The sequence below is a fragment of the Chelon labrosus genome (genome assembly GCF_963514085.1).
Source record: "Chelon labrosus genome assembly, chromosome: 4".
NCBI lineage: Eukaryota > Metazoa > Chordata > Actinopteri > Mugiliformes > Mugilidae > Chelon > Chelon labrosus.
Window position 1 is genome coordinate 5404945 of NC_140340.1, and position 23293 is coordinate 5428237.

Here is a 23293-nt window from a genome sequence, read left to right on the forward strand (position 1 = left end):
TACATGAATGTTTTACAGATTTAAAAATAAATAAATAAATAATTGTGACCCAAAATTAACCAGCACCTTAAAAACGAAAGAGATAGAACCTAAAAGACACAATATGACAATATGTATGATTATGTGTACTTGTATAGAAAGAAATGTGATATAGACTTGTATGGAGAAAAATATAGTACACTGAATTTATCGCATGATATTTGTTCGTAGGGTCTGAGTGACCAACTTCTGTCGGACGGTTGGAAGCTAATCATTGGGTCTGTTCTGGGTTCCCCCCAAAAAACAAAACAAAACAAAAAAGGAAACGACAGACGCTGAATAATTTTTCTTTCTGTTCTTGTTTTGTAAAGATCTTTCTGCTGGTTTTTGTTTTTATTTTTACACAGATCATAGTAACAACTATTTCAATTGTTCCCCCTCCAAAAAGATTTAAGAAGCAAACAGATGTAATGCATTTTGATAATAAAATAATCATGATGGTTATGTATTTTGAAAACGGCCATTGTGATGTGTCATTTAAGGGGCTCGATCCAATGATTTGCACTCGTCACAGTCGTCCTGCGCCGGGCAGGAGTTACATCTTAGGTCTTTAACACATTTTCTGTATTTTAAGAGTGAAAGTAGAAGGAAAGACTTTAAAAAAAAAAAAAAAGAGAGCTGCAGCACAGAGGAAACTGTTGATGTGTCAGAGATGAGATTGTTATAGTGTTAAATAGTCGTAGAAGCTTTAAAACGCCCAAACACCTGAGCCTCTCTGAGAGAGGATCAGTTCCATCTCTAACCACCAGAGGGAGGGAGTGAGCTACAGGTGAGTCATAATAAAGGGTCAGAATCAACTTACTCTTTATTGCCAGGTGTAGTTTGCACATTTGCTGGTAAAATAACTCACTAATAACCAGTAACCCAGTACGGTTTGATTCTGTTTAAAGGCTGAATGTTACCAAAATAAAAAATACTCCTCGTATAAAACGGCATCAATGTCGCAGACGGACTCTGAGGATCAGGTTCTCTAGCAGTTTCCGTTTCCTTCTGTACTTTCTAATCAGTTTTATTCTGGGCACATGCATTAAATACAGCACACTTATAACTGTCAGTGTGTTAAAAGTACCCCAATCAGCCACAACATTAAAACCACTGACAGGAGAAGTGAATAACATCGACCGTCTTGTGACAATTCAATGTTCTGCTGGGAAACTTTTGGACCTGATATTCATTCATGTGGATGTTACTTAGACATGTAGCACCTACCTAGACCAGACCAGACACCCCCACCCCATAGCAATGACACTCCTTGATGGCAGCAGCCATCCCCAGCAGGATGCAGACTGACACAGACACACACACAAAAACGCTTTAGGAACAACTAAAAAAAACATGAAGAACAGCACAAGGTGTTGACCTGGCCTCCAAATTCACTAGATCCCAAACTGATCAAGTATCTGTGGGATGATCCACAGAGGCCCCTCCCCTCAAAGACCCCCCACTAACAACCACAGGACACCCTCAGAAGGCCCATGTCCATTCTCTGATGAGTCACCACAAGGGAGACCTGCACAATATTAGGAAGGTGGTCATAATGTTATGCCTTATTGGCGTATTTCTAATGTCTTGTCGCAGTCACGTCTATGTAATTATTTCTACCGGACTGAAAACACCGCTCATGGATCGTGAATGTGATAGAAATCAAGTCTCCGAGGTCGTCGTCTTCCTGCAGGTGGTGGACAGACACTAATTGAAGCAGGTATTCCAAGAGCCACAGGATGACAGGCTGCCTGACAGGAGTAAAATGCAGAGAGCAGATGGCCGGTCTGAGGCCCGTCAGCATGGGGCAGCCTTTCATTCTCACTACTCCGTATGGTCTGTACAGGCCACCACAAAGACAGTCTGCTAGAACCGCCAGAGAATGTTGGAGGGTTTCGTATCTCATTCACAGAGACCTAGTGGTCCTGGGAGACACCTTTATTTACAGCAAAATGAACTTACCTGACCCAGAGTGGTTAGTGAATATCTACTGTTATAGTCGTTCAGGAATGTGTCTCTTGCATCATGAGAGTGTAAATGAGGTCTGACTCGTTCATAATTCACTACGTTGGACAGTGCACCTGAACTACACCGATCAGGCATAACATTATGACCACCTTGTGCCTCCATAACAGTTGGGACTCATCAGAGAATGGACATGGGCCTTCTGAAGGTGTCCTGTGGTGTCTGGTTACAGGATGTTGTTAGTGGGGGGGCCTTTGAGGGGAGGGGCCTCTGTGGATCATCCCACAGATACTTGATCAGTTTGGGATCTAGTGAATTTGGAGGCCAGATCAACACCTTGTGCAAGTGTTTTTGTGGCTGCATCCTGCTGGGGATGGCTGCTGCCATCAAGGAGTGTCATTGCTATGGGGTGGGGGTGTCTGGTCTGGTCTAGGTGGGTGCTACATGTCTAAGTAACATCCACACCAATGAATGCCAGGTCCAAAAGATACAGAGACTACAGAAGAAGAAGAAATGACTGATTATAACTGGTTTATTGAATTTCTTGTTAAAACAACAACTAATGGTGATAAAGTCGTTTATGACGTCATGCTGGATTCTCCTTTTACAATCCTGCACAAAAGAAACAAAAACATCACAGCATCCCGTAACCACAGAAACAAGAGAGAGCATGAAAATAGAACCATATACAAAAGGAAAAGACAAGACATCAAATCTAAAGCCTGATTTGGCACAACTGAATGAATGATGGTGGATGGTGGGAAGAAAAGTCAAGTAAAAAAAAATGTAAATAATAATAAAATTATAAAATAATACATATTTTTAATACATTTTTAATATTAAATTAAATAAAATAAAATAATAATTTGCAGACCCGACTGGTGCCCTTTCATCATGCTCTGTCTTGAAAATAAAATAAAAAATAAACAGCAACCCCCCCGCCCCCCTGTTGTTTCTGATTGACATGGCCATGAACCTGTCCTGCACCATGGAAGAGGGGGACGGGGCGAGCTATTAGGTAGCGGCATAGTTCTTATTGACAGACGTCAACAAGGAAAATAAGAAGATATAGCCACCAAGCCCTCAGTTGTGACTCTTAGAAAGTGGAGAAAATAGGAGGCAGAAAAGAGGAAAAGAAGTCCCAATCTACACGTCCTTTCTAACATAAATAAAAGCTTTCTGACTTTTTTTTACTTTGTCCTGGGGGTGGGGGCTGGGGGCACCAAACCATAATTTCACCTAGGGCACCAAAACTACTAAGAGCCAGCTCTGGTCCCACCAACTGAACACTGTCCTGCTGACAGCCTCAAAAATATATATTTCACCCAAAATTGATCTAAACTGAAATGAATCACTGTTGAACTTATGACTAAAAGCAGAACTAGAAGTGAACGGTTGCAAAAAAAAATATATCGTATAATCATGTCAAATGCACAGAGAGATTAAAGCTGCTTTAATGCATGTTTTTAATGAGTAAATCTGAGTGAAACTAATTCTACAACACTGCAAAAAAAAGTTTTTAAGTCTTGGTGGAAGTCAAAGATTTGTGTACTGGTAAAAAAAACGAAAAACTAAAAAGCGCAGGTTTAATGAGTAAATGACGATTTGTGTTCAGACTTCTTACATCTTCAGCTCTGTGCCCAGAACGAGGCTAAATCTGTCTCTCTGTCCAGACTAGAATGACACTTTACTTTTAAAAATTGTGGTGAGAATGCAAAATGTAGAAACACAATCAAATCAGATGTTGGCAGTGGCGTAGCGTTTAAAATACAGAGTAAGAAGAAGGAACACAAGTTACCGTCCTGCTTCAAACTGTCTCTCGCTGCTGAAACTATTGTAATCTGCTTTTACCTTTGGTTTAAATTACACCCCCTCCTTAATCCATAGGGTTTAATATGACGTGGGCCCACCCTTTGCAGCTATAACAGCTTCAACTCTTCTGGGAAGGCTTTCCACAAGGTTTAGGAGTGTGTTTATGGGAATTTTTGACCATTCTTCCAGAAGCACATTTGTGAGGTCAGACACTGATGTTGGACGAGAAGGACTGGCTCACAGTCTTCACTCCAATTGATCTCAAATGTGTTCTATCAGGTTGAGGTCAGGACTCTGTGCAGGCCAGTCAAGTTCTTCCACACCAAACTCTCTCATCCATGTCTTTATGCACCTTGCTTTGTGCACTGGCACACTGACATGTGAGAACAGGAAGGGGCCATCCCCAAACTGTTCCCACAAACTTGGGAGCACAGAATTGTCCAAAATCTCTTGGTATGCTGAAGCATTCAGAGTTCCTTTCACTGGAACTAAGGAGCCAAGCCCAGCTCCTCAAAAACAACCCCACACCATAATCCCCCCTCCACCAAACTTCACACTTGGCTCAGTGCAGTCAGACAAGCACCGTTCTCCTGGCAACCACCAAACCCAGATTCGTCCATCAGATTGCCAGATGTAGAAGCGTGATTGGTCACTCCAGAGAACGCGTCTCCATTGCTCTGGATTCCAGTGGCGGCGTGCTTTACACCACTGCATTTGACGCTTTGCATTGCACTTGGTGATGTATGGCTTGGATGCAGCTGCTCGGCCATGGAAACCCATTCCATGAAGCTCTCTACACACTGTTCTTGGGCTAATCTGAAGGACACATGAAGTTTGGAGGTCTGTAGCGATTGCCTCTGCAGAAAGTTGGTCATTTCTGTGTTTCCAATCGCTTCCACTTTGTTATAACACCACTGACAGTTGACTGTGGAATATTTAGTGGCAACAAGTCCAGGTGTGGTACTATCACAGTACCACGCCTGGAATTCACTGAGCTCCTGAGAGCGACCCATTATTTCACAAATGTTTGAAGAAGCAGAGAAAACCTTCCATGTTGGATCTTGCGGCTTTCTCAGCTTGGCCCGTTATGGAAGAAGGAGATGGAAGCAGATTCTTTGCTCACAGGCTGAAAAACGCCACTTTTCACTGAAATTTATTGGTCATCCATAACATTTAATACATGACTCGAATGAAACTGAGCTGATCTGAGCAGGAATGGGAACGGTTAGGATATCACTGCTATGCATCCATTCATAATCTGTATCTAAAACCCACAGAGCAAGCACGAAGGAAAGGAAAACTCCTTTAACAGGAAGAAACCTTAAGCATAACCTTAAGCTCATAACCCATCTGCTTGAGGCCGACCAGGTACACATAGAAAATGAGAGAGAAGAAAGACTAAAGTGCACATGTAGAATCTGATCATGATATAAATACAAGATATAACTGATGATGTTACATGAGAGTTTGATAATGAATATAAATAAAGCTGTTAGTGCAAGAAGATGGGGAAGGAGGGGAGAAGAGGGGGGGACACAGCTGTTAACATGCTAAACAGTTGTAGCACACAAATGCATGAGTAGTAATAGAAAAGAAATTAGAGGATAGGAGCTCGGTGCCAGAGACAAGAAATTAGAGGATAGGAGCTCGGTGCCAGAGAGAAGAGATTGAAGGATAGGAGCTCTGTGCCAGAGAAAAATTAGAGGATAGGAGCTCTCTGCCAGAGAGAAGAGATTAGAGGATAGGAGCTCTGTGCCAGAGAGAAGAGATTAAAGGATAGGAGCTCTGTGCCGGAGAAAAATTAGAGGATAGAAGCTCTGTGCCAGAGAGAATAAATTAGAGGATAGGAGCTCTGTGCCAGAGAAAAATTAGAGGATAGGAGCTCTGTGCCAGAGAGAAGAAATTAGAGGATATGAGCTCTGTGCCAGAGAAAAGAAATTAGAGGATGGGAGCTCGGTGCCAGAGAAAAGAAATTAGAGGATAGGAGCTCGGTGCCAGAGAAAAGAAATTAGAAGATGGGAGCTCGGTGGCAGAGAGAAAAAGTTAGAGGATAGGAGCTCGGTGCCAGATAAAAGAAATCAGAGGGCAGGAGCTTGGTGCCAGAAAGAGAAATTAGAGGATAGGAGCTCAGTGCCAGAGAAAAGAAATTAGAGGATAGGAGCTCGATGCCAGAGAAAAGAAATTGGAGGATATGCCTCTCTTGTTGCATCTGACCAAGAGACAAAAACTCCAAAAGCAGAAAACTACTGAATATTCTCATTTGCGATAATGATGCTCGAGACTATTTGTTCTAAAAATGACAGTGATTGAGTATTTTACTTGTTAAAACTGTTCCTGTGGCGGCTCTAGATTTGTGGTTGTTTCCCACATTAACTCGAGTCCACAGTGACACATGTTAAATGATAAATGTATATATTCATGGAGTATATTTCAGTGATCTAGTGGTGTCCATGGCTGCAGTTCCCCCGAGCAAGCACCTAACCCCCAAATTGCTCCTTGGCCGGGGTCCTCAGCGGCTGCAGCCCACTGCACACACACACACACTACTGTGTGAATGAATGGATGGGTCAGACAGCAGGAACATAATTTCCCCTTGGGGATCAATGCAGTGTAAATTTATTCATTCATTTAATTTAAGGACTGAGTCTTTTTCTGTAGTACTAGCAGCATTAGTCCCTGCCTGCTTGGCGCCTGCAGAAAACTACACAGATGTGTAAACCCCAAACCACGGTAGCAAGAACCTGACTTTCTCACATCCTAGTTGATTTTCTTTTTAAATTTATTAAGACGAGATAACAAATTTAGATAAAACCAATATGTACCAACCTTTTTTTTTTTCATATAATTGACGTTGTTTGTGTTTGTTACCTCAGAGATAAGACAGTATAGCTTCCTGTTTTTATTTTGTTAAGTTTGTTTACTTCCTGTGTTTTCCCTCCTTTGATTGTTGGACTGGTTTCTCCTCATTAGTTTCACCTGTGTCTCCTTAGTCTCAGGTATATGAAGCTCTGTCTTTCCCTTTGTTGTCGGTCAAGTCGTCTGTGATGTTACCCTTCTTTTTGTCCTACCCTCGTGCTTCCTTGTGTTCTTGTTTTGTCCCTTATCTGTTTGGATTATCCTGCAGCGCCCTTTCTCCTTGCTTTGTAAGTTTTCATTCGACGAAATTAAGCTTTACAAAAGACTTTCTTTTACACCTTAGATGCATCTCTCAAAGTGGCCTGAACTGAGAAAAGAACATTTCAGCTTTGAATTAAAAAAGCTTTAAATTTGCACCTCTGCATTCAGCTGTGCCTTCCACTCAAAATGACAACGTAAAAAAAAATTGAGACATATATAGTTGAAGGGCTGATGTTTGTCCTCAGAAGGGTCCTGTGTGGAATCAGAGCAAGCTGTGCACGGTGTCCGTCGTCTTGATGAAAGTCTGTCCTCTCGATGCGAAGGCTTTAGTTCTTCGGCTGGTGGGCCTGGGTAGTGCAGCAGACTGAAGGTGAGTACAAGCCCCCCTCTGAGCCCCTCTCTGAGCCTGAGATAGATGCAGCATGCAGGGCCTCTCCAGGTGACGGATGGGCAGGATGTAAGGACACTAACTCAACTAGGGAAGAACTGAGCACAAACTAGATTGGAGGAAACACTTGTACGTTATAATTATGCAAAGAAAAAATTAGATTCTTTGCTTCTCAGCTGTTCTCACACACAATGAATTCAGTTTTTACTATTTTTACAGCGTACACAAATGCTTTTAATGTATGGGGGGAAACAAATGTTGCGTATTTACCCTGTTTCCACACAAACAAACACCGATCAGTCACAAGATTATGACCACTAACTGGAGAAGTAAATAACATTGACCATCTTGAGACAATTCAGTGTTCTACTGGGAAACTTCTGGACCTGTCATTCATTGGTGTGGATGTTACTTAGACATGTAGCACCCACCTAGACCAGACCAGGCACCCCCACCCCATAGCAATGACACTCCTTGATGGCAGCAGCCACAAATACGCTTTAGGAACAACTGAAGGAAAAAAAAACAAACATGAAGAACAGCACAAGGTGTTGACCTAGCCTCCAAATTCACTAGATCCTAAACTGATCAAGTATCTGTGGGCTGATCCACAGAGGCCCCTCCCCTCCAAGGCCCATGACACCACAGGACACCCTCAGAAGGCCCATGTCCATTCTCTGATGAGTCACAACTGTTTCGGAGACCTACACAATATTAGGAAGGTGGTCATAATGTTATGCCTGATCGGTGTACATAATATAGTTCTGCAATTCCTCAGATCAGACCTTTTCATGTACAAAGAGAAGTGGAATATTAGCTTGAAAAAAGAAAATTAAAGTCTAATAGTAAAAAGAAAAAGAAAACACTCTCTTGTTCTTATGTAAAGTAGCACCTGTGTGCTTTTACATATGCACATCATTATGTTATTTTTAAAGCTGGAAATTGCTTTTACCCACTCGATAGAAATACGTATTTTAAGGAATACTGCAAGCATCTTTATATTTATCAGTAACTTCTTTGTTGTAACAAAAAGTTTCTTCAAAAAGTTTGCCAGAGTCACTTCAGTCCCGGTTTTACAAACCGCTGGGCTGTAGCATCCAAGCCCAGAGCAAGAGGTTTTAACCTGAAGAGCTTAGAAGGAAAGAGGAGGAGGAGGAGGAGGAGCAGGGAGCTGGAAGGAAGGGTCTCAGTGGAACCGCTGGACGACAAATCTTGGGTCCCTCACGTCTCGGATTTCAATCTGGAGGAGAAACGGAGAGAACAAAGAGAACATGAGGACGACTGCAGCAGAATCTTGGCTGAAGAGAATGAACCCATGAGGAGGACGAGGAGAAACATGCTGGTCAGGGCTGAGGGACTCATTCATACTTTGGGTGCTCAACACTGTGCTGTACATACAAGGCAATAAAAAAATAAGAGCAGATTAAAAAAGTGAATAGAAATTAGACAAATGAGGAAATGGGTTAAATGAGTTTTGAGTCTGAATGTCAGAGAGTCTATGTCTGGGATGTCAGGCTGGGAGAGTGGTAGAGCAGGTGCTGCAATAAGTTAGGTGTCTGAGGCATAGACTGTATAAAGATGGATAATGGAACAGATCCTCAATAGTGAAGCCAAACAAGTAGAGCTCCCCCTGGTGTCTGGCTGCAGTATAGGTCATAAGCTCCACCCCCTCCATGTTAGTGGGTGGTACTTGGGTCAAACTAAAACACTAAAATACATGTCACATACATTTTTTCCAAGGATGGTTTCAGTCATTTTAGGTAGTTAATATAATGTTGATGAATGCTCAAGTGTCAGTTTTTTGGATTTTCGTTAGAAACAGGATGTGACATAACGGCGACCACCAGTGGCTGATCAGACTCTGGCTCCAAAGTTGCAAGATGGCGCCGTCTGTATCCCCGGGAAAATAGCGTCAGTTTGGCCAATGCAAGGAAGTGGAGACGCATTGTCCATATTTATATAAAGTCTATAGTCCGATGAGGATCTGAGGGTATGAGAGGGGGCCTATCGTTGGAGAAGTTCAGACAGATGTGACGGAGCTTGGTTGTGAAGAACCTTGAAGGTCAGCAGCACGATCTTGTGCTCAATACGGGGTTTTATTGGAAGCCAGTGGAGCTGCTGAAGAACTGGGGTGACGTGGTCCGATATGAGCTGCAGCGTTTTGTGACCAGTTGGAAGTTTATGGAGACGTTTGGAGGGTAGACCAGAAAGAACAGAAGAGTTACAGTAGTTGATGCGTGAGGTGAGGAGGGCGTGGACGGGAATGGCGCTGACGTTCTGTGATAGAGATGGGTGAAATCGGCGAGGTGGAAGTGAGCGGACTGAGTGACGTAGTTGATGTGGGCTTCTAGGACGACACCTAGACTCTGGAATAAACTTTGTCGCTTGTCTTTGACATGCACAAGCATCTTACCCTCATCATTAGTAGCTTTGATTTCAGGGTGTCGTGTAGACTCTTAACTGTATACCCTACATTAGCTAAGATAAAGACTGGGTTCAACATTCTCATTTTACGTAAAGAAACCAAGTTTGAGAAATTTCAGTCTACACATTTCTTTGACAAAGGTATTCAATTTCACATAAAACCGACATCAGGAGAAAGAAAAAGGGAGTTCACGGTGCAGTGGCCATCACAGACGTAACGGATATGAACGCATGCAGGGGTCACATGATGCAGGGATTGATCGGCATAGCTATATAAAAACTACTGAGCCTTACTCCATCCATTCGCAGAGACGGACCAAGATGGAGCTAATGGAAGGAAGCAATTTTAAAGTAAGACGATCAGAGAAAGTTGACGGAGCACTTATTTCATCTCGGCTCCTATAACCACATTAGAACCAGTGGAGACGTACACACTGGGGGGCAGCCCTGTGGTTTTCTGCAGATCGTTTAGCACCAAGATGGAATAATCTCTCTGCTGGTCCGACAATTGATATACTTTAATGGACTGTATATCTATGTCTATAAAGTTATGGGTGTTCCTTCAGTTCACAACAACAAACAAGATCAGATGCTGGTAGTCTGATGTTGCTGCAGTGATGCATGGAGCTATCCATCTGTAAGTTACCTTCTGTGTGAATCTGCATTGATGTTAATGATGGGTCCAACGCATCATGGCTTGAAAATGTTCTGAAGTGCCTCTCTGTTCACAATTTGGACTGCCCACACTTCTGCTTATCACTTAGTCATATCAAAATCTAAACCTAATTTTGTTTTTTTTTGACTCATTAAAGCAGAAAACATGAATGAATTAACTTTCTCTCTCTCTCTCTCTCTCTCACACACACACACACACACACACATAAACCTTTGGGTCAGTTACACTAATCATGTATTTAACACATTTCATCAGCCGTCAAACATAGACTCAAATAACAAAAACTAAAAAGGACGTACTTACCCTTGACACAGCTGCAAAATCTGTGAATAAAAACGAAAAAAGAAACAGAGATCAGTCTCTTTTACACACTGACTGAAAATTAACGTCTTTCTGAAATGTTCAACTATAGTTTGAAACGTATTCACTCATAACTCATAGTTTTCACTTTCTAACTGTACGAAATTGGCATGAAAAATCTATTTGGTCCAAGTTAATTTATATCTTTTATATCTATTTTATTGCACATAAAGTATTATACCATAAAAGAAGTAAACATTCTGTCTTTGTCTTGTTGCAGGCTGCAGTTATCACGAAGGTTTTAGGGAGACTGGATTACACAACATTTGTTTAGCTCAGGGGTGCATGCACAAAGTCCACTGTGACATAACCAGTTATATCATAATATCACACTATAATATATAATATAGTACTTCTTGGTTATGCTAGAAACTGAAAACAAGGCTGTTTTCCGAGTTCATGACAAGTTTTTTTATAGATACAGTAACCTGTACTGCAGTAAAACACAAAAATAACAAAAGTTTTGAGCCGTTATCATCCGGTGAAGTGCTCATGGACTAGAGTCCAGATCCCTCTATTGTGGTGAAAGAATGAAACGGCTATTTTGAACACTTGCATGTCTTTCCTGTCCTGCTTTCTGCCTTCTCTCTTCCTCTCTCTCTCTCTTTGTGTAGGAGTGCATTGAGTTTAATAATTGCTCGTTCAAGGGAAAACCTTTCTGCCCTCTCCGTGGATATATTATACAATCCTGTGTTTTGTGGTGTGCGTTTGTGTGTGTGTGCTCTTGCGCAGCTGTCTTTCTGAGGACCACCATGTTTTTCACCGTCAAAGTGAGGACATGAGTGAGGTTAGAGTTGAGTTATGGTTAGGATTAGGGTAATGCTAGGATGCAGGACCCTACGTCGTTTGCCTGACCATAGACTGTAAATAAAGAACAGGAACTGCTCCTCAAAAGTGAAGCCAAAGCAAGTAGAGCTCCCCCTGGTGGCTGGCTGCAGTATAGGTCATAAGCTCCGCCTCCTCCATGTTAGTGAATGGGTCAAACTAAAACACTGAAATACACGTCAGATAATATTTTTTCAAGGATGGTTTCTGTCATTTTAGGCAGTTAATATAATACTGATGCATATCCAGGTGTTTTTTCTGATAAGTTTCGTTTTAGTTAGTTATGTGACGCTATAGAAACAGGATGTGACATCGTGATGACGACAAGTTGGCATGCCAAATGCTCTGTGGAGCAGTCCCGTAGGGTCGTGAGATTTTGAAAAAATGAATAAATAAGTACAAGTACACATAACAAGTACATTCTTTGTAAGTGGTGGATGTAGAGCAGAGCATAGTATTAATTAAACGAAAACGCAAGTGAGTCTGGAGGAAGTGTGGGCGGGGCATCGATAATGTGGCTACACTCTCAAACCGTACTGCTCAGGTTCTGGCACCAAACTTGCAAGATGGTGCCGCCCGTATCCCCGGGAAACTGGCATCAGTTTGGCCAATGCAAGGAAGTGGGGATGCATTGTCCATATTTATATACAGTCTATGAGCCTGACGTGCAGAAATGAAACTACGCAACGTGGTAGTGACGGCTGTGATTAGTCCAAAATGCATTTCCTTGTTTACGTGACTCAATGGCTGGAAGAGCAGAGCATTTATTTATTCAAATTCCAAAAGTAAGGCTTTAAGAGTTGGGTACAGGGTGATACACTGCAAAAAAAAAACAAAAAAACAATGTTATTCACTTCTGATGAATTCTCCTTAATTTTTTGAGTCATCACCTTTGTTGGCGGCCTTCACCTCTCCCTGCCAAAAGCTGCTCTGCCGGTTTCCCAACACAAAGGCCAGGAAGGAGAGGATCAAGGAGTCGAGGATGCCGATGATAGCCAGGATGTAGGCCCAGCGAACCGAGCAGTTGCCCAAGGCGTACCGTCCCGCGTCCTCGCCGCACATGTCCCGAATCACCTCGGCGTCCCAGCCGTTCGGGAAGATTACGCAGCCGAGCACCAGACACACGGCTGTAAGAGCCGAGAGAGAGAGAGAGAGGATAACCAGAGCGTAAGAGAAAGAAGGAAGGTGAAAGGAGCAGTGAGGAGAGGGGACCGGTGAATGAATGTCCGCGTACAGCGGCGTGATGCATGTGGTGCTGCATACAGAGAGTGAGAGGGTATTTGGCTTGTGTGAAATTGGATTTTGTCAGGGAGTGCAGAAAAATGTGCAGGGAAAAAAAAAACAGCACAGAAAAGAAAAATACAGGAAGAGAGTTGAGGCAGGCGGGGGGACAAAACAGGTGTAAAATAGCGGCCTGGGCGGAGGGAGATGGAAGTGAGAACAAAAAACAGCCGAAGCAGTGGAGAGAGGACAGAATGTTGTTTGTTCCATTCCTCTCTGTGCCGCAAGATTGCTAATATCTACTTGATCTACCCCCGTCTCTTCCCCTCCTGTGGCGAGTCTTTGATGCAGAAGGGGCAGAAATGCAGAGACATTTTTTTTTTTTTTAGACAAAATCCTCTGTGGTACTTGCAAAGCTAATCAGAGCAACAGCAAATTCGAAAACCAAATATACACCAATCAGGCACAACATTATGACCGCCTTCCTAATACTGTGTAGGTCTCCCTTGTGGTGACTCATCAGAGAATGGACATGGGTCTTCTGAGGATGTCCTGTGGTGTCTGGCAACAGAATATTGTTAGTGGGGGGGCCTTTGAGGGGAGGGGCCTCTGTGAATCATCCCACAGATACTTGATCAGTTTGGGATCTAGTGAATTTGGAGGCCAGGTCAACACCTTGTGCTGTTCTTCATGTTTTTTTTAAAGCGTTTTTGTTTGTGTCCCTGCTGGGGATGGCTGCTGCCATCAAGGAGTGTCATTGCTATGGGGTGGGGGTGGCCTGGTCTGGTCTAGGTGGGTGCTACATGTCTAAGTAACATCCACACCAATGAATGCCAGGTCCTAAAGTTTCCCAGCAGAACATTGAATTGTCACAACATGGTCGATGTTATTCACTTCTCCTGTCATAATGTTGTGGCTGATCAGTGTAAATCAATACATTGTAATTAACTATATCACACATTAATCGCCTCAATACAACGGGACACCTTTCCTCACATCTGAGGGTCTTGATGTTTTCGTGTTCGGGTTCATTTGAGAATTAAATGTTTTAAATTTTCAGCTGGAAAAGGAAACGTGTGTGCAGTTGTGTGTGCTCTCACGAGGCCTGAGTGATCCCTTCGTTGTGTGCAGAGTCCAGCTGATGCCAGGTTGGCCCTGAACAGATGGGTTCCTGAATGCCTCATTTCCTGGACCACTGCTGTGGAGGAAACTCAGCTGACATATGGACCGCGAAGAAGGAGAAAATCTCAGGACCAGTGTGATCAGTGACACCTGTCCGGAGGCGTTACTACGGCCACTTCCCCTCCAAACATTTCCAGTGCATCTGTTGATCTGTTGATGTAAAAAGGAATCAGCAGGAGGTAGCATCTGTTTGTTACTGTGTTTGCTGAGAATGGAATCTGGTCACAGTGACATTTCCTTCAGAACGTCCCAAGCTGCTGAAGCTACCCTCACCCTTTCTACTGAGCTGTGTTTTCTGGCACACTGATGATGAGGAATCCAGTCTCTGCTTTGGAAGTGACCAACACAGGTTTAATGTAGCGTGAAGAGCTTGTACATTTCCTGTGGTTTCCCTTTAGTCCTGGCTGGCTGACAGAAGGGAACAAGAACAGCTCTTAAATATTCATCGAGCATCAGTTAAATCGTTGTCAGGGATGCTCGGGAGGTCCCAGAGCTCAGCATCAAATCTTTTACCCTCTGTGTGTGTGTGTGTGTGTGTGTGTGCTCATGTGTGTCTGTGAATGTTCTTCACTCATGTGAAGAGGCTGTTCAGTACATCTGTGTGGGTGCAGCCTCGGCTTCTAGATCACAGCAGACTTGATCAACATTTGTTGAATTGAAGCAACTTTGGTGTCGACTCCTCACAGATAGATTTTAATCATCCATCCATCCATCAATGCATCCAGTCATCCATCCATCCATCCATCCATCCATCCATCCATCAATGCATCCAGTCATCCATCTCTATATCATCTAAATATCCATCTATCCATCCATCCATCCACCTGTACATCCATCCATCCATCCATCCATCAATGCATCCAGTCATCCATCTCTATATCATCTAAATATCCATCCATCCATCCATCCATCCATCAATGCATCCATCCATACATCCATCCATCCATCAATGCATCCATCCATCCATCCATCCATCCATCCATACATCCATCCATCCATCCATCCATCCATCCATCAATGCATCCATCCATACATCCATCCATCCATCCATACATCCATCAATGCATCCAGTCATCCATCTCTATATCATCTAAATATCCATCCATCCATCCATCCGTACATCATCCATCCATCAATCCATCCATCCACCTGTACATCCATCCATCTATCCATCCATCCATCCATCATCCATCCATCCATCCATCCATCCACCTGTATGTCCATCCATCCATCTATCATCCATCCATCCATCCATCTGTCCATACGTCCATCCATCCATCCATCCATCCATCCATCCACCTGTATGTCCATCCATCCATCTATCATCCATCCATCCATCCATACGTCCATCCATCCATCCATCCACCTGTACGTCCGTCCATCCATCCATCCATCCATCCATCCATCCATCCATCCATCCATCCACCTGTATATCATCCATCCACCTGTACATCATCCATCCATCCATCCACCTGTACATCATCCATCCACCTGTACATCATCCATCCATACAAGCATCCATTCATTCATCATCCAACCATCCACCCATCCATCCACCCATACATTCATCCATCCACCTGTACATCATCCATCCATCCATCTGTCCATCCGTCCATCCATCCATCCATCCATCCATCTGTCCATCCGTACATCATCCATCCACCTGTACGTCCATCCATCCATCCATCCATCCATCCATCCACCTGTACGTCCGTCCATCCATCCATCCATCCATCCATTCATCCATCCATCCACCTGTACATCATCCATCCATCCATCCATCCACCCGTACATTCATCCATACAAGCATCCATTCATTCATCATCCAACCATCCACCCATCCATCCAACCATACATTCATCCATCCACCTGTACATCATCCATCCATCCATCCATCCATCCATCCATCCATCCACCCGTACATCCATCCATTCATCCACCTGTACACCATCCATCCATCCACCTGTACATCCACTTGTACATCCATCCATCCATTCATCCATCCATCCATCCATCCATCCATCCACCCGTATATCATCCATCCACCCGTACATCCATCCATCCATCCATCCATCCATCCATATGATCAAATATACAGTATGGTCAATTTTCCTATTCTTCAGATGTACAACACACGAGTGGGATTACTCAGCCTTGTTATTTTCCAGAGGATTAGGACGCAGTATAGAGCTGTGTTAAAGAAATTGAAAATGCTCCGAGAGCAGCAAGCATCCCAAAATAACATTACATTTTTATATAGACGGTCTTTATGTAACGCTTGGACTCAGTGGGTCCAGATTTGTGTGCTGGAGACTGCAGACAGAGCGGAGCAGCTTGCTCGTGTATCCTCATCTGCCCCGGAGCAAAGACCGGATTAGAAATCAACGGTCATCATCAGAGATGTCTCAGCTCAGAAAGTAAAACACTGAGGGCTCATTAGAGCAACGTAACAGGATGTTTGTTACTTTTCAGCTGCATTGATCTGTTTAGATTGACGTCAAGATCGTGTAAAGATAATGACTGAAGAGTTTATTGTAGCTAGGTTGATAGTGTACCATACTCGATACCACAACTTTACCACAGACCCTCAATGCCATGAGATGTTCAAAGATCACTGAGACAATCAGTGAACAGTCTCAGCACAATGAGTTGTTTTTTATTTTATATCACCTGAGGGCAACTTCACCAATGTTGGTCTACAACTACTCTATCTAAGAAAAGGTCTACTGTTCCATAATTTGGCTGAAAAGCAGATCAGCCACAACATTAAAACCACTGACAAGACAAGTAAATAACATTGATCATCTCGTGACAATTCAATGTTCTGCTGGGAAACTTTTGGACCTGGCATTCATTGGTGTGGATGTTACTTAGACATGTAGCACCCACCTAGACCAGACCAGACACCCCCACCCCATAGCAATGACACTCCTTGATGGCATGAAGAACATGAAGAACAGCACAAGGTGTTGACCTGGCCTCCAAATTCACTAGATCCCAAACTGATCAAGTATCTCTGGGATGCACAATATTAGAAAAGGTGGTCTTAATCTTATGCCTGATCAGTGTATAGACATGCAACAGTATCCCAGTTTATTTGAGAGAGAAGCAAACTAGTTCTAAAACTGAAATACAAAGACTACCTTTGCAAAACGCAGGCGTCTCCTTGGTCTCTGTGGTGTATTTACCTGAACATCAACACATTATTTAGTTTTTTACTATTTCTAGTCAACTGGCTGCATTCACTGCACCAAATAGAGTTTGGTCCCAGCTTCCAGGTCCTCAGCCAATCCACCTCTTTGTTAGTCTTTTTTTTTAATAATGGTCACCAAGCCCAGCTAACTCAATGAGAGACTAATGATTATAAACTAGGCCACGGTCTCCTTCATCTCTGGCCATAAACACAGTAGCTGCAGTGGAGAAGGAGAAATCCTGAAGGACTGTGTTTTCTGCATGTAGGCTAATTAGACACAAGCAGCTACCAGCGGCTGGAGGAAGGACAGTGACTCTCATGTTCCTTTATGCCTCTTTTTTTTTTATCATTACTCACTAATTTATGGACAGGATGTGTTGCTGCAGTTGTGTGTTTTGCTCTTTTGGATAGAAGTGTTGTGTTTTTTTTTTTGTCGCAGAGACAATATAGGGGGATACAAGTTAGGGAGGGGGGTGCTGATGGAGGAGGAGATGTTCCCGCTTAAAGACTTGTCTGTACATAAACCAGGTTTTGGCCAAAATCCTCCAAGTTGTGTAATTTCTCCTCTAGTTTGTTCTGTGACAGGTGTGTGCACAGTTACAAAGGAAATCTGGCATCTAGTAGCATGATTGAACAAAGACAGGAGGAACTACAGACAGCAAAGAGGTCAAAAATAATCTTAAATTAAAAAATATTAAAAGATATTAAATGTATAATGCTGTATAAAAAATATATTACAGCAGCAGATCAACCACAGTCCAGTTGTTTCCTCACAGGGAGGCGTTGTAGAGTCGTATGTCCTGAGGGACAAGTGGATAAATTCAATTCTTCATGTTTTATGTTCAGACGAGGTTTAGAGTAACTCCCTCATGTCCTCATCTCCAGACGGGTGGACTGTCGGAGTGCTCTCTTGTGATGGTGGAAATGCAGCACATTTAGATTCCTGCTGCCGGAGAACCAGGAAAGTACATTACTCACGTTCTTGTTGTACATGCTTCCAGTTAGACAGCAGTGTAAAGTGTTGCCATTAGATTATTAATCACTTAATGGTTTAGGGCCAAAATACATTTATGATCCACTTAAATATCGGACTCCATTAGATGCAGAGCAGGCAGCAGACAGCTGGAAGCACTTCCAGTAAAACTGCACATGCTGAATAAACAGGAAGTTGATCAGGAACGTGCTTCAGCTGTTTCCTTTTAGAATGAAAACACTTTCCTGTGAGGTAGCAAAAGAAGCATCAAACACGATGACAATACTTTGAGTATCGACAGAAATGTTATTCCTGCATCCACAGTGTTGGCACGGTACCCGTACGGTCCAGAGCAGGACAGCTGTCCCCTGGCCCTGCTGTCTCTGACAGGGCGAGCTTCTGTCGGGCAGCCCAACAGCCAAGCCCCAGAGCAGAGCTCCACCACAGAACCTATTAAACTCTTGTCTGCACCCGAACCAAGAACGTTAGAAATATGCACTGATCAGCCAAAACATTAAGACTGGCAGGAGAAGTAAATGACATTGACCATCAATTCAGTGTTCTGCTGGGAAACTTTAGGACCTGACATTCATTCATGTGGATGTTACTTAGACATGTAGCACCCACCTAGACCAGACCAGGCACCCCCACCCCATAGCAATGACACTCCTTGATGGCAGCAGCCATCCCCAGCAGGATGCAGCCACAAAAACACTTGCACAAGGTGTTGACCTGGCCTCCAAATTCACTAGATCCCAAACTGATCAAGTATCTGTGAGATGATCCACAGAGGCCCCTCCCCTCAAAGGCCCCCCACTAACAATATCCTATTGCCAGACACCACAGGACACCCTCAGAAGGCCCGTGTCCATTCTCTGATGAGTCACAACTGTTTTGGAGGCACAAGGGAGGTGGTCATAATGTTATGCCTGATCGGTGTATATATATATACTGTATCTCTTTCTGTGGATCACTTGCCTCTCTCCCTAAGGACACAGAGGACACAGGGAGCCATAAAGAGTCCATCATTTCTAAAGATCCAGAGTCCTCCACCATCAACCCTCCTCTGGCTCCAGCTGCCTTGTGGGATGAAATAATCTAGCCATCAATACCTCCTCCCAGATAATGCCAGCCCTTCCAGACCGATGCACAATTAACCCGCGCCCACACACTCCCCTCCCTCATCACGTCACCACTGTACCCTTTCAGTGTGTAAAACTGGAGGGATGATTTTGTCAGATCATCTTGCCGGGCGATGATAGAAAACTCAATAAATGTCAGACCTCCAACAAGCAAACTTCATCTTCAGCCAGCTCCAACCCGTTTTCCTCAAACCCTCGCCGGCTCTTTAAACACATCTGAGACCGGCCTCATCTGTCTCACGCCCGGCTAATTAGCGGTTTGTGTGATTAGGAATCCTCCGGGGGATTCTTTGATGTCGACCGAGCTCGCGGGAGACACTTGTGGGTTCCACGTGCGCTGATACAATCTGTTCAACGCTCTTGTGAGTGGGCGAGCCTGGAAATGAACACACACACTCAACAAATGAAACAAATGATAGGTCCGGGCCGAAGTGAAAAACACGAAAAATGATGTGTCCACCATCCACAGATAAAACCCCAACTCTCCACCAGACATTTGTCATCTAAAATAATAGTCGACCCTTTTAACTTTATGTTTTTTTACAGTATATGCTGCCTTTTCTTCATGGTGTTTCTTCAGGTTGTGATGAATGAATGCACTAATGCATCATGCACCATGAAGACTGATGCTGTAGGCATATAGAGCAATCGAAACAGAAGCCTTGATCTTTGAAGGAAGGCTGCTGGAGACATCTCATTGTCAAAATCCCATGTTTACGCTGATGCTCCATTACTTCCACTAAGCATTTCAGCTAATGGGACTCTTGGGGAGGACCCATGGTCTGCCAACAGGGCTTCAAATCTGTCCAAGCTGTGGACACAGAGGATATTATTATTTTGAGGGTTTGATAAAATCGTGGAGTCGGTCAAACTCTCGTGCTCCTGAAAGCCTCAAATGATCTTCTCATTGCTCCTCATCAAGCATGAGATTGAACTTTAGCATTCCTCTAAGCTACATGTGTGGAGATGCCAGTGGAGACAGAGGCTGGGGGGTGGGATGGGGGGGAGGGGGGTACTGATGAGGAACCAGCACTCCTCCTGAGGGGGAACTTGAGCTATGGGGACATTTCTCACAAAGAAACAACATAAGAGGAGCTGGACTTGTTTGGTGTCTCCCCACCACACCAAAAGACTCCCCCGTCCTCCATCCAGCCCACCCCTCCACCTCCCACCAACTAACATAACACGTCCAAGAGTCTCCCATCCTTACCGCATAGCAGCTGCATCCAGGCGCACGTCTTGTACACCGCGGCAGTGTTGCAGAAGAAGAAGAGTGCAAAGGAGACGATGCAGCCGACGACGAGCACCATGGCCATCAGCACGAAGAAGGAGGCCGCCTTGAAGGCTCCCGACGGGATGGAGCCGAAGTCGGAGAAGCTGCCGTGGCACGAGACCTCCCGCTTGGAGTCCCCGTCCCCCACGCAGTACTGGAACAAGCCGAAGTGGCCGACACGGGGGGTGCTGACGCTGTCGCCAATCCAGTAAGGCTCGATGAAGACCACCGTGTTGATAATACACAAGCAGATGGTGAATATGGCCCACATGACCCCGATGGCGCTGGAGTTGCGCATGTAGTTGTCATGGTAGATTTTGGAGGCTTCTTGCGAAGGCAGCATTTTTCCTCTCTTCTCCCTCCCCCCAGCCCCCCCTCACAGCAGCGCGTCAGCCTGGTATTCCCTCTTCTCTTGATCTCCCTTCTCTGTCTATCCGCTGGCGCAAAGGATGAAATGGATCGGACGGATATCCAGGTCCAGTGACTCGTCCCCCCCTCTCGTCTGATCCAACCAGCGCATCCAAAGATCCAGATCCTGCCGCCTCTATTTTTTTTTTTTTTGAGCAGTCTCACATCTACAAGCCCCCCCCTTCCTTCCTTCCTTCCTTCCTCTCTTCCGATCAGTCAAATTGGGTGAAGCGTGATTCAACTTACGGGAAAAGCCTCCTCTGTCAGCGCTGAGCTCAGAGATCCAAAGCACCGGTTTCTTCACCTCCACTTTACTATGTCATCATGATATCATCATCTCTGCTGCTGGTGCAGTTAGACTGAAAGGCTTCCAAGAGGAGACGCGAGTTTCGTGGTGAGAAGAATAAACAGAGATCCAAAAGACACGAGCGCAAAACATTTAAATCATCCCACAGCACTGCGCACACTGACAATCCCGTGCGTGGTTTTTACTTGTGGCTCTCCTCCTCCTCTTCTCTTCTCTTCTCTTCTCTTCTCTTCTCTTCTCTTCTCTTCTCTTCTCTTCCACACGCTCTGTTTGCCTGTCTCTCTCTGTTTCTTTATCTCTCCAGTCTTACGCACCACCGACTCTACTCCCTCTCTCTCTCTCTGTGCGCGCTAGGATTGCACATTTACGCGCACATTTTTGGACACTGCACAAAAGGGAGCGAGCACCCAGAGCCCCCTCTCCCTCCTCAGTCACAAGCACACAGCAAGCCTCACTGATCAAGTGCTGAAAGTAATAAAGGACATAAGGCATAAACAGCCTGTTTGCATTAACTCGCTTTAATGCAAATAATAAAAAAAAAATAGTTTTTTCTTTCTCAAAGAAATACAAATACCCATTTAAAATGTATTAAACTCACGTCTACTCCTCCAACCAGTCTACAGTCAAAGCTGCATGAGTTTATCTGCACAACAGCGCCTCCAAATGTCTCTGGGACGTAGGTGTTTGAAGCAGCAGCAGCAGCAGCAGTCATCAGGTATTTTCTAGCACGGCTGCAGATGGTTTTAACCCCGTATACATGAGCATTATAGAGGAAGACATTTGTTTCATATCAGTGCTCAGTCTCTTTCATTTATCTCAATCATAACTGCGTATTTGCAGTGTTATTTCCCCCCTCTACATTCTGACTGATATGTTTGACTGATTGCATGTGACACTGGCTCTTATGATCATCCTAGTTTTCCTAATATTTGTATAAGTCACAAGGCTGCAATAGAAGTTACTGTCAAACAAAACAAAGATGAGTTTCATTTAGAGGAACGAGGGAGGTATCTAGAGCGTAGCATCCGAAGAAATAATCCATTGTCCACACATCTGTCTTTGTTGGATTGGTTTTACTGAACCGACTTGCAGATGTGTAATACATGTGTTAATTTTAATTCGTTAGCCTAACTTCTTCTACGTGCTTAGCATTGACCTCAACCTCTGTAACAGTCTCAGTGCTGGACTCTTAGGTTCTGCAACATCCTATACACAGCTGTTAACGTAAACAACCAAGAAATAATGTTTATACTTGCAGCAATGTGTAATAACAGCACAAATGTATATATGTAAATAATAAATGATTGGCTGCGATACCATACATAGAGGGATCAAAATTCAGCTGGGCCAAATTTGACAGATTTCAAACCAGTACAGATCATGAAAAGTGTTTCCCTTTTATATCCACAGTTTCTCTTTTAGTTTTGGACAAAGCAAAAAGTGCATAAAAACACGGAGTTGTAATTGAGCAGAATCTGAGGAAGTAGAGGTAGTGATATTTGTAGTAATATGAAATAAATAGAATGAAAAAATAAAATGAAATTCTGCAAATAATCATTACCCGGGCATATCTTAACGTGCATAAAAAACTAAATGTGCACAGTTTGAAGCAATAACGCAATTTTTTCTGGTCATAACTGACCGTGGCACATTACAAAGGGCATTTAAAACTGTATAAAAACCTTTTAGTGCCCCAAACCAACGCGCTCATGGCAAATTAAACACATAGATTTGACGTTTGAACTTGATAGTAAAATAAATACGTATTTGTGAGTCCAGACATGGTTTAAATCTACAGTTTTCATTGTCAATCCAACGTTTCAGAGCTGAAAATGACATATTTCAGACGCTACTCCTCCTGCCAGCGTCGCTACAGCCAATTCAAAACAACAAGGAGTGTTGCATTCACGGTCTGAAACACTGTAGGAATTTCTATAAATCTTGCTAAACGAGTTGCCCTCTACATCTCATCATCTCGATTCAATTCAATTCAGGCTGACTGGACC

The 23293-nt window shown here is 43.7% G+C and overlaps 1 protein-coding gene across 2 annotated transcripts; it reads right to left on the reverse strand.

Moving 5' to 3' along the window:
- Window positions 1–8406: 8406 nt before the first annotated feature.
- Window positions 8407–20915, reverse strand: lhfpl4a (LHFPL tetraspan subfamily member 4a; the record flags this gene model as incomplete). 2 transcript variants are annotated; one of them, XM_084543276.1, is made up of 5 exons in its annotated part: window positions 8490–8543; window positions 10022–10054; window positions 10707–10726; window positions 12479–12715; window positions 20510–20915. In XM_084543276.1, the coding sequence occupies 5 exons, from the start codon at window positions 20913–20915 to the stop codon at window positions 8490–8492; spliced, it is 750 nt and encodes a 249-aa protein (XP_084399402.1). The 2 variants fall into 2 exon arrangements, with proteins under 2 accessions (XP_084399401.1, XP_084399402.1); XM_084543275.1 differs by lacking the exon at window positions 10022–10054 and having other exon boundaries at window positions 8407–8543.
- Window positions 20916–23293: the final 2378 nt, after the last annotated feature.